The sequence below is a fragment of the Montipora capricornis genome, chromosome 12 (assembly GCF_036669925.1).
Source record: "Montipora capricornis isolate CH-2021 chromosome 12, ASM3666992v2, whole genome shotgun sequence".
In the NCBI taxonomy this organism is placed as follows: Eukaryota; Metazoa; Cnidaria; class Anthozoa; order Scleractinia; family Acroporidae; genus Montipora; species Montipora capricornis.
In genome coordinates this window covers 25436208-25447850 of record NC_090894.1, presented here as the reverse complement: position 1 = coordinate 25447850, position 11643 = coordinate 25436208, and the positions used below count along the sequence as shown (strand labels likewise).

The 11643-nt window shown below is 37.1% G+C and overlaps 2 protein-coding genes across 2 annotated transcripts in view; one reads left to right on the top strand and one right to left on the bottom strand.

The window, feature by feature from the left end:
* Window positions 1-5549, top strand: part of LOC138027178 (arf-GAP with coiled-coil, ANK repeat and PH domain-containing protein 3-like) — a 20264-nt gene extending 14715 nt beyond the window's left edge. Inside the window, exons 18-22 of the mRNA XM_068874712.1 lie at window positions 1-74; window positions 512-600; window positions 2551-2698; window positions 3244-3318; window positions 4570-5549. The exon at window positions 1-74 is cut by the window's left edge and continues 60 nt beyond it. Coding sequence (XP_068730813.1) covers window positions 1-74; window positions 512-600; window positions 2551-2698; window positions 3244-3318; window positions 4570-4668 — 485 coding nt within the window. The 3' untranslated portion in view covers window positions 4669-5549. The remainder of the gene's footprint in view (window positions 75-511; window positions 601-2550; window positions 2699-3243; window positions 3319-4569) is intronic.
* A 2025-nt stretch (window positions 5550-7574) lies between these two features.
* On the bottom strand, window positions 7575-11397 carry LOC138027179 (uncharacterized). The gene is made up of 3 exons (XM_068874713.1): window positions 10841-11397; window positions 9804-10751; window positions 7575-9654 (listed from the first exon to the last, which is right to left on the bottom strand). Exons 1-3 carry the CDS (start codon window positions 11143-11145, stop codon window positions 8787-8789), a joined length of 2121 nt encoding a protein of 706 aa, XP_068730814.1. The 5' UTR covers window positions 11146-11397; the 3' UTR covers window positions 7575-8786.
* Window positions 11398-11643: the final 246 nt, after the last annotated feature.

Sequence of the window (11643 nt, the reverse complement as noted above, 5' to 3'; positions counted from 1 at the left end):
ATCGGAGCTTAGGAGTACATGTGTCTAAAGTCAGGTCTCTAACTTTGGACAAATGGGAAGAGCATACTGTGAAGGTGGGTGGTTTTAAATAAATTCAACAATTTAAACACCTTTGGCATGTACTGGTGGCATGTAGAATGGGCGTGGCTTAGGGATTATTCCACTGCCCAGTACTTAATTGTGGATACCATGGGTGAAAATCTAACTTAAATGGTCCCCACCTGGATGTTGTTTTTGGCATTCTTCATTCTTCTTCCACTTATTCATAAGTTGTTTTTATTATTTTCACACACTGTGCAACAAGCTTCAAGCTATAACTATCGTCATGTATAAAAAGATTTTTGTTTACCTTCTTGGGTTGTGGTTGCCATTATTTTTTGTACATGTCGTTGTGCAAATTTTGGCAAGTTTATATGAACCCCGAGGCATCTTGAGCAAGTCCACATTCTGTTGTGTTGGATTTTGTAAATATGCTGAGCTGTTAAATTATTGTTTTATTTTGTTTCACCAGTACATGGAATCTTTAGGCAATGTTAAAGTCAATCAAATATATGAGGGCAAGTTGGGAGAATACAAAAAACCCACAAGAGAATGTACAAAGTAAGTTATAATCTTATTTGTGCTAATTGTTGTTAGACGTGTGTTAAGTGATGTTTATGATGAATGCAAATTTTCCACCACTGATAAATTACTTATAATACAATAATAAATTGAATAATAAATAAATTGTAAATTTAATAACAAATATAGAAATAAATTTACCAATAATAATAATTAACAATAATAATAAAGTAAATTATTACTTATTTAGTGCAAATTAAGATTTAAAATATGACCACATGCACTTTACAATAACAACAAGAAAAAAGTAAATAAACTATCAAGTGCAAGTATCTACCCAAAATATTTACAAATAATAAAAATCCTAAAATCCTAATTATACATAGGTACATCTGAAAATAAATCATAAAAATCATTAAAAATGATCAGGAAAATGACAAAAAGTAAACTAATAATGATCAAATATTATAGGCATCTCAAAATAAAGAGGTTTTGAACATTGACTTCAATTTATTAAAATACAGTTGTAATAATTGTTTGTGTTCCTTATGTTTACTTGTACTGCTTATTCCATAATGAGGGGGCAGCAGCTGCAAACGATCTGTTCCCTGAAGTCTTTTTGCAGATGTAATACTGATTGGAGTATTGCAAATTACTTGTTTAAGGACAGTGCCTACTATTGTTATTGTGCATACATTCTTCACATCTCCAGGTGCTCAGGTTTCCGATTGGCAGAGTTTACTAATTAATGCGGGGATATTTTTGCGCGGCTTAAAGCTTTGTGGAGAAAGCTGAAGTTAGCAAGTGCTCTTGGTATCCAAAAAGAAAATTGGGGGGTAACCATGCATTTTTCAGAGATAATTAAGCTTCAATTTGGAAACGAATGCCATAGAAATGCTTTGTATTTTAAGAAACGGTCCAGATAAGAACGATAGCAACAACGGCAACGAACATGTTGGAATTCAATTGGTTTGCAAAAAGGTGATAACTTTTCTATTGTCTGTACTTACTTCTGATTAGCTTAAACAGCAAAAGTTAACAAAAACTTCATAAAAGCAGTATTATATTCATCCTTACTTTCCAACCATCTTCCATCTTTCATCTGGTCTCAGTTTAAATGAATTCCACAGAAATCGTATGTGGGGAACATGTAAAATTGTAAACGTTTCTTGGCTTTTGTTTTCAACTCTTGTGATTGGTCAAAATCTTTTAACACAAAAAAACACCCTTTCAAAGTGGGCTGTAAATGAATTTTATTGCATTAACGGCTTTCCTGTAGGTTTATGCATTCTCTGTGTAAAAATGATAACATTCCTATGTGGGGAAAGCCCTGTTGCCGCATAACAAAGGAAATTGCTATCCACCTTATACCGATCATTACTTAAAGCTTATTACAAAGATTGTTGATTAATTAATTATCCAATTTCCTTTTTGGATTTCAGTAACACTTGTTAACCCATTGACTCCCAGGGGTTCCCCATTGATGAGTAAAATCGTCTGGCGTTAGACAGAGTAAAATACTAAGTCAGACCAGTTAGGTGTCAAAGGGTCAAGATCTACTTTAATCCCTCATATTCATACAACTGCCCAAAAATACCTTTGAATTAGTAAGCAAGATGTAATACAAGATGTCTATAAATGAAAAAGTGAAAGTTTATGTATCAGGAAAATGTGGTATTTGTTTCACAAATCATAAATGAGATAAATGATCAAATTTTCAAAATAAACCACTGCATCACTACTCTAAGTGATTGGCTTAGAATACTCTTTTCCGCTTGAATCTCAGCCTAGTAGAGGTTAAAGTAAAACGAATATTAACTTCAATGGTAAGTGACTTCACTGCTTGAGTTTTCCTGCTCCTTATCTCTCTGAAGGTATTCTCCTTGCAAACTGCTGTCACAGCATGATGTTTTGTTTGTTTTAGAAAGAAAACTATTTACTGAGATTTCACTGGCCACTTTGTGTTAATCTCTTTGTCTCTTTCCAAAGGGATGAAAGGCAGAAGTTTATTCACTCAAAGTATATTGAGCGGCTTTTCTACATTCCCAAGGAAACAACTGATGAAGAATTTAAACACGTGAAGAAAAACAGACCACCTGGAGAAGATGAAGATGACCTGTTCAATGACTCAGCAGAGGTATGGTCTGTTGCTTGGGTTGTTTTAATGTGAAATCTCATAGCCGTACTTAGTTTCTTTTCATTAGGAGGGGGAGTTTGTATGATACAGTTATGAATTTTGTTGAGGTACAATTTCATTCTTACTTACTAATAAGCCTCTTATCAATCTGTATTCATTTAAATGAAACTGGTCTTTTTTTAATACAAAATGTGTCATACTGGTATGAGTTCAATTCTGGTGATTGTATGCGATTGAAAATTATTGTCATAATGGTATCACATTTAATAAGTTGGTATCATGCAAATGAATACAGAGTAATAACAGAGAACTGGAGTGAACTCTTTCTCAAATAAAAGATATACAGCATTTATTTACTGCCCTTTCACTGCAGTTACATGCTCATGCCAAATCTATCTATCAAAAGCTTTGCTTTGGGAAGTTTGCTGGCCTATGAGGATTTGCTTTGATGCACCCCTCAATTGCACATCCAAAGGATTAAAATCAATTACTTAAAAAGAAGGCACTCCTTGACACCATTGTCAACTGTAACTGTTTCCTTTTAGTTCCTTGATTTTCTTCAGCAAAGAAGTCTCAATGCAGCAAGCCCCAGTACCGTCTGCTTGGTGGAAGACTGTAAGGTCTGCAAACAATAAAATTTGATACTTTAATTCAATAAGAGACTTTTGTTCCTGTTATCAACATTGGACTGGAACTAGTATATTATGAGGATCAACTAGGGGAAATAATTTTTACATTCCTTGTCAATTTCTGCCTTGGGTCATTCATTGTTTCAGCGTAATGTGTCATTCCTTTTTTCAGCGTAACGTCATTCCTTGTTTCAGCCTAATGTATCATTCCTTGTTAATTTCTGCCTTGTGTCATTCCTTGTTTCAGCGTAATGTGTCATTCCTTGCTAATTTCTGCCTGTGTGATTCCTTGTTTCAGCCTTGTACATTCCTAATGCAAACCATAGGTGAAAAATAGTCAAGAATGCCTTTACTTTTAGTGCTCGTAAAAAAAATCAGGATTCAATATTAAAAAAAAAATCTGAAAGATATGAAAATCTACCCCCCCCTCCCAAAAAAAAAAAATTGAAGTGTTAAGACTTTAAGAGTGTTTTCAAAAGTGATTTGGCTTCACCCTTTAACCCTCTCATTACTTGTTCACCAAAATGCTTAATTTGGGCGTCTCAGGAATTGAAATGGCAAAAAATGCCCTGAATTAGTTCTCCAGAGCTGAACCAAGTGATTTGTTGACACCGAGATGATGTTGTTGTTTTGTATCTTTGCCAATATAACATTCTACAACCCAAAGGTCAAATAGCATACAATATCACAAGATTATGACGGGCAAGTATTCCACCTGAAGTGTACCATTTGGTTACCCTGTTCTTCAAGTGGATTGCTTGAGTAAAGGCTGTATTTCCACTAAAATGAACTGGTTGGTTTGCCTGTAGCTTAACGATGAAAAAATCAGCTCTCGTTTTTCTTCACATTTTGAAAGCTAAAAAATGCAGTGTGTGAATGCGGCTTAATTAGTATGCAGCACGAGAGCTTTTGGCTTTCAAATTGTCAAATTCGTGTTCTCCATACTAATTAAGCCCCATTCACACACTGCATTTTTAAGCTTGTGAGTAAATGATGTCACTTTCTCCTCAATCCAGATCACTGAAAGCTTATCAGTCGAAACTGCACCAAGTAATGGCAGACCGTTAAATTTAAAAAGTGGAGTTAAAATAGTCTTCCTCTTGAAATTACTACAAAAAATTCCGCCTATTGAGCAATGAATGCAAATACTTTCGAAATGTGAAGAAAAACGAGAGCTGATTTTTTCATCGTAGTTGCACTTTAAGTGAGTTCCACAAGAATTTTTTTTCCTCTTTTCAACAGGGATGCCCATCTTCATCGGAATGTGTGACTCATAAAGAAAAGTTTGCTTCATCCCAGTTGATTGTCACAGCTGAAGAAGGAGAGGAGAGTGAATGCTAAAAGAGTCCAAAAAAAATTGCAGAATATAATAATTTATCAAGGTGGTCTCAAAACAATAGGAAGTCACAACAACTGGACATCAATTTGAGGATATTTGTTTTTTTAATAGCCAAAGCAAAAATCAAAAGGTGTCTCCTTCATAGGACTATGAAGAGAGATTTTAAGGAATTGCAGCCCTAGTGGAACATGGAAAGCATTTAGAATGTTTTTAGTTTGAGTGGTCGAAGAACATTGTTCCTCACCATGGTAGCTCAATGATGTTCTCTAGCCTACTGGTGAATTTCCTAAACAACCCGACTGCAAAACTCTTAAAGACCCCACATTGTATTTTAGGTTTAGAGAAAAATTATTGAGCATTCCCAGCTGGTTAGGCTAGGATCTACAAAGCGAGTGTTATCCTCCAATGAGACTTGTTGAAGGTTACTGAATGATGTTCAACTATTGAACATAATTCAAATTTCTTCGCAGTGAACATGTTCCAACAGTTACACTGAAAATTGTTTTGTTTTTTAATTCCCAGTCATTATTTTAAAATTCTCCTGTAACTCAAAAATAGAATACTTGTACAGGACAATGACTGTAGCACCAGGTTTCACTAAATAAATGTACTAACAGGTAAATTGTACATTTAAACTAATGAGAGTAAATACAGCAACTAACTTAATCAGCATAGAGTGTACAAGTGTGAATAATACAGGTTATTTATTTTATAAATTGCCGACTTACTGGATGTGATTTTGCAGAGCTTGTACGAATTCTGCACCTTGGCTTTTTCTTTTATCCGGTTGTTAATAATCCTTTGGCAGCATAGCATTGATTAACCAATGAAGTAATTTTTAGAATAAGGAGAGGTATAGTTAATAAATTAAACGATACAAGAACATTTTGTTCGGTTTGATTAGTATTGTTGTTTGTTTACTCAACCGTCAATAGACCAATTCGGCTAACCTCATTGTTGTACCCAATTCAAATCGCTACGGGTTAAGATGCTTTGTGTATTGCATTTGCACGATAATGTAGCATTCACATTTAAATGATATGGTAATACTTGGAACAAAACGTTTTATTCCCAAAAGATTTCAATTGGGTACAACACTGAGTTAGCCGAATTGGTCTATTTGGTTTGAGAAGTATGATCAATTCCCTGCGAAAAGATTGTGCTCAGTTTGTCAAGACAGGGTTGCGGTTACATTGAGCTATTTGTTCTGGGTTTAATTTCCAAATTTGGCATTGCATGCTTCAGGTCAATGGATTTCTACTTCTGCTTTGTGAAGTTTTTCTTACCACAAAGCAGAGCTGAAATCTTGGTTTCATTGAACATTACAGTGCTCAAGTCAAGTGGTACAGCTTTTTATTATTCCACTATTACGCCATTGTACCATATTTGGTCAAGAGAATGTGCAAAATATGAGACGGTAATACACTGTAGTGTCCCGTTTTGACAGGTTTAGAACAGAGCACATACGGATGGAACAGGAGATTTTCAATGCAAGAAATTGTTTTCAACACGATACAAAGCCTGAGGATTTAGCTTGTGATCGCTTGTCTCTCGTCATTTCATTTATACAATCAAAAGACATTTGGCTGGCTTTCTGTGCTGTTTACATTGTTCGCAAGCGCCCTGAAGGACAGACGATGCATTTTTTTAGAAACACTCTTACCAGATAAAATTGAATCAAAATAACACCATTTTGTAGTGGAATAATAAATCTCTTATTCGATGGTTTAACATATAATACTCACAGACATTTTGCTCATTGCTGGTATTTTTGCTCGCCCTTGCGGGCTCAGAAAAATACTACGCAACTTGCAAAATATCCACGTGTATTAATAAATAATATGTTATATAATAACCAAATCAATGCGTGCGCTCTGATTGGTCAATCAGCTATGTTTTATTGTGCCAGTAAACTCATTGAAATACCGTGCGTCTTCTGAATTATTACATAAAAGCAACAGACCACAGGTTTCTATGGTTTATAGGCATGATAAACCACTTGGGATGTTGGAAGAACACTCGAAGAATTTGTAAATCACTTGCCTGCGGCTCGTGATTTACAAATTCTTCTCGTGTTCTACCAACATCCGGTGTGGTTTATCAGCCTATAAACCATGGAAACTTGTGGTCTATTGCTAAATTAATTAAACCATTGAATAAGATGTATGTATTCCTCTGATCTGGTATACACATGTTCAAATAACTTAGTGCTCCAGATACCATACATTTTTATCTGGGAAAAAATGAGACTCTTTGCACAAGGTAACTGAGATACAATGGCAACAGAGTCTACATGTATTCAGCTCCGCCTTATTGCAATCCTTTTGTGGAAATTTGCAGGGTCATATTTGTCCTTCCATGTTAATTTTTACTTTGAAGGCCAAGATGTTTATTGGTCCAGACAAAACCCTTTAGTTAGGGGATATTTACATCAGACTGGAACAAATTCAGACCAGTATAAACTTGTACTCGTATGAAATGTTTGCAGCCATTTGCATGAAACCAGGACAAAAATGCTTGGTGCGTGGTTTTGGTATGAAATGATGTGTTACCTTATAAATATGTGACTGACCCAAAAGCATACAGGCTTGAAATTTCTGGATCCGGTCTGAGATTTGTTGTCATTTACATGAGAACGGTACAAACTCAGACCGATACGAGAATTTGTCATCTCGGTCCAGCAACCGAGACAAGTCGGTCAGACCTTTCTGAGTTCATTGTCAGGCCAGTCTCATGTAAACGCATAAAAAGGAATGTATGGACGATACGAAGTCGTGCCGGTCTGAATTTATCCCGGTCTTGTGTAAATACCCCCTTACTTAGTGATACAAGCACCAAAGACTTTAAGAAAATCGAGATATCAAAGAACCTAAACCACCACAATCACTTCACATGTCCATCAGAGTGATTTTCAAGTAACAACTTTGAGCCACTTTATTTATTTGTATGAGTCGTCACAACAACGGGAAACCACTCTGTCACTTGCTTTAATTAAAGAGGGCTAGAACAGTCACAATCTCAACATGTTTCTTATTATATTTGTTATGTAACTCTGTAAACAAACAACAGTAACAACAACAACAACAAACGTTTTCTTGAATTTCTCCTGTCCGAAACAACTTGGGGATCTCAATAAAAGCTCTCAACTTCTGTTGGTCATTGTTTAATTCCACCCTCATGACAATGATTTGATGTAATGTTCTTTGTTCTTGGAAAGTGAATTTAATCCTTTCGGCATGCCAATTTGTCCTCTACATGTATTTAGCATTTAGTATTAGTATTATTATTATTAGTATTATTATTATTATTACACAACAAGAGCAGCCAATCATGAAAACTAAAATTAATTTTAAATCACCCCTCACAATAAAGGAAGAAACATTGACACAAATCAAGTAAGTTTGTAATAATTACTTTCAAGAAATGCTTTGCTTCTATTTTGACAGCTTGGCTTGGACATCTTGAGTTTATTTCATCTCCCTAGAGATTGGTTTTGACTACAGATGCAAGCACAAATCCAAAGCAACATCTGCAAACACACTTATTGGCATCTTTTGCCCTTACAATGTGTGCTAATGAACAAGACATTGAGTTTGCAAATTAATGTTGCTTGTGTTTGCATCACTTAGCCTTACTTAGAGTGTTTTTGACTGGGAAATCTTGTTGTTAGATGTTGATCTTCAGCATTCTAGTAATTTAACAACTAACAAAAAAGATTTCATTAAATATTACCCAAGTTAAAATCTAAATCAGAGTGGGATTTCAAAGGATGTTTTGGTAACTTTCAGTTTGAGTGGAACAGAGATCCAAATTTTAAAATCTAGATTTAGATTTTTCAATTAACAAGCACCTTTAGATATTACATGTTGCCATGGTATTTTATCTGGGTTAGCACTGACCAATGCTGCGAAAAACCTTAACTTCAACTTGTGAGCAGTTTTCCAAGTTTCTACAGTCTTGTTCACTGCTTATTGTTCAACTCAACATCTGCTCCCTTGAGCATTCTTCTCTGCGTAGTGATGTCATAACTATTACGTGTTGCAGGACATGCCCTCTTGTGTTTTTGCAGTCCACTCACAAACAGATGTACCTTGTCACAACATTCACAATAATGATTGCCTTAGTCACATTCAGTGATATTCACCTTGGCTTTGGCACCTTCAATGAACGACACAAATTCACATTCAAGTTTTTCATCTGATGTTATTGCCCACAAACAAGCAGAGTAGTGCATGCAACCCACTGATCTAAACACTGTCAATGATGAGTTGCCCTTGCTGCTGATAGAACTAAAAACTGGGTTCCAAGCCATGCAGGACCTCCCAGAGCAAAACACCTGAGATCGCCAACCACCACCAACTTTGCTTCTTTCCAACCGCACGTGAACAAAGCTTATGAGATTGATTGCTAAACAACTGCTTTGATCATTGTGAAGCTGGTCTACAACAGCAAAAGTTCTGTCAGACACACATTGCACCAATGGCACACCCTTATTAACACATTGAGTGTTGAGTTCTTGTAAGGAGTCCGAAACATCTTCAGTCATAAATCCACTCGACAGTTTTTCCTGATTAAGTTCTAGTACTCTGGAGCTAGCAATCAATCCCAGACCACAGCACATCTTGGCATGTTCACACAAGAATGTCATTTGCTTGTTTCCCAGTTCCCTTGTTGTCACACAGGGAGGGTGGTCGCACGAATATGCATCCTTCAATCTGTTGTCTGGGTCGCTGCGTTCTAGCCATACAAAACAGCGATGGTCTGGACCGACTTTGCTTCTTCGAACGGAAAACACAGTTATGACTGAGTTTGATGGGATTTGCAGCTGAACAGCTTGTAAGTGGTGTTTCTTACTCCGACTGAAGGGAGGATTCGCTTGATTAATCAGAAAGTTGCAGTATTTACACACCTTGGAACGACACCCAATGAGACTGTGGCAGTTCTGACAAGGCATCACCCCACGCTTAGTAGCATTTCCAGGAAGCATTCTAAAAAGGAATGGGTACAACTGGGCCTCAGAACAGTTCCGTCAAAAGAACATAATGGTTTCACTGTTGCAAGTAATAAATGCACCCCACCCACATAAAAGAATAAAAGTTCCCAGTGTAAGAAAAAGATTGACATTATTATAGCCTACCTTAACTGTGACTCTATAGGCTTTGTATCATGGACAATACTTTCCACTACTGCCTCTCTTTTTAATTCAGAATCTACACTCAATCGAATTTCCACCACCGCAGGGCTTTCATCGATGGACTTGGGTCTAATTCTCCTGTACTTCAAGGAGCTTGACATATCATCCTCCACTACAGCATACTTAGTTTTACATCCCCATGGATTGGATGCAGTTGTACTAGATTGAGCATGATCTTTAACTTGGTCAAGCGTACATCTAATTTTCTTCCCATTCTGCTGTGCGAGATGTCCCAAGAACAGTGCAACTGAATTAGCATCACATGCACTCTCTGGACTCCCTACTGGGTCAGTCGAGACCTCCACACGGTCATGATCTTGCATGACCTCGTCATCACCTTCAATCTGTTCGACTTGCTGAGTAGAACCTAGATTTTGTGCGTCTACCTTATTGTCTGGTGCTTGAGGTTCAGGCATGACATACACACTGTTGTTTTGATTTTGTACCAAAAGAGTGTGAATAAGATCTTGCAGACTTGTGTGATAATCCCTTTTTCCTGCTGAAAGATCACTGTTATTTGCTTGCGTCATTCCTGTGTCCATACTTTCCCCAGAGCGAATATTTCCCTGGGACTCTGGCTCGTAACTTTCTACAGAGACAGCTTCTGAGTCTTCCGTTACCTGTTCAGAGACAGCTTCCTCTGCTGATGAACATGCTACTTCTGTAGTCCTTGATGTCAACACCTCTGTCTCATTGTCAATCACCACTCCAATTTCCACAGTAATATCCCTATCACAATCTTTGCCAGATTCTCCACTTCCTTTTTTCTTGGATTTTCTCTTACGCTTATTAGGGGAACAATACTTGCATTCTTTTGAACGATAACCAATCTTCTTTGCACAGGATGGGCATGTCTTCACTCCTCTTCTGGTTGCTTTTATGCCTAAAAATCTGAAAATAAGGTTAAAAAGATAATTTTAAAGGATCTCTTTATCAAATTATTTTGTTAAAACAATAAACTGAATAATTATTGAGCTTACTGTCCAGCAACGTTTGGCTGACTGTCTGCTTCATTCAACTTCTGACACTCATTTCCCGATTCTGTAGGCTTTGGTTCTATTTTCCTGAGTCCCTGGACCGGAGCATTGCCCAGCAATATGCCAGAAGTAGATCCAATTGTGACGGCGGGTGTCAAAAGCTTAGCCAGGACATCGCCTCCACTCGAAGCAGGAACATTGCCCGTTGTAAGCAATTTCACAACTACATGATCGTCTCCATTTCCAATTATTGCACTCTCTAGCACCGGTGCTGCAGTGGAATCTTGATCGGTAGTTTCGCTCCACATAATATTTTTTTTCAATTGAAGTCAGCTGTCTCCCAATTTTCGTCTGTTCAACAGCGAAATCTACCTTTGCCAAGGTTTCCCGGCTAGAAAGTTAGGTAGAAAGCGTCATACGATTCTCTTGTACTGTACAGCAGACAGGGAAAGCTTAAACCTCCGAAATATCACGGTGTTTTGAACAAATATATTTTAAAGGGTACAGCAATCACAGAAATGTCACTAAGATGGCGGGGAGGATGGCGGGTGTTATTCCACGCCAGCGATGCGTTCCTCTGACCACCTGAACAGGATCATATCCCGGAAACGTGTGAGATCCGAAAAGGGGGAAATTAAGGGCCTGTTTCTCTTATAAAAGGCACACGGAGGGGCACATTCTCTTCTCCTTCAAATGGTTTGCATTTCTGAGGTCCGTACCACAATCAAAAGATGGACGTTGACATTCTCCATGTGTAGACGTCATAAAGTGTCATAATGACGCACAAGTGAAGTCATCCTCAACTT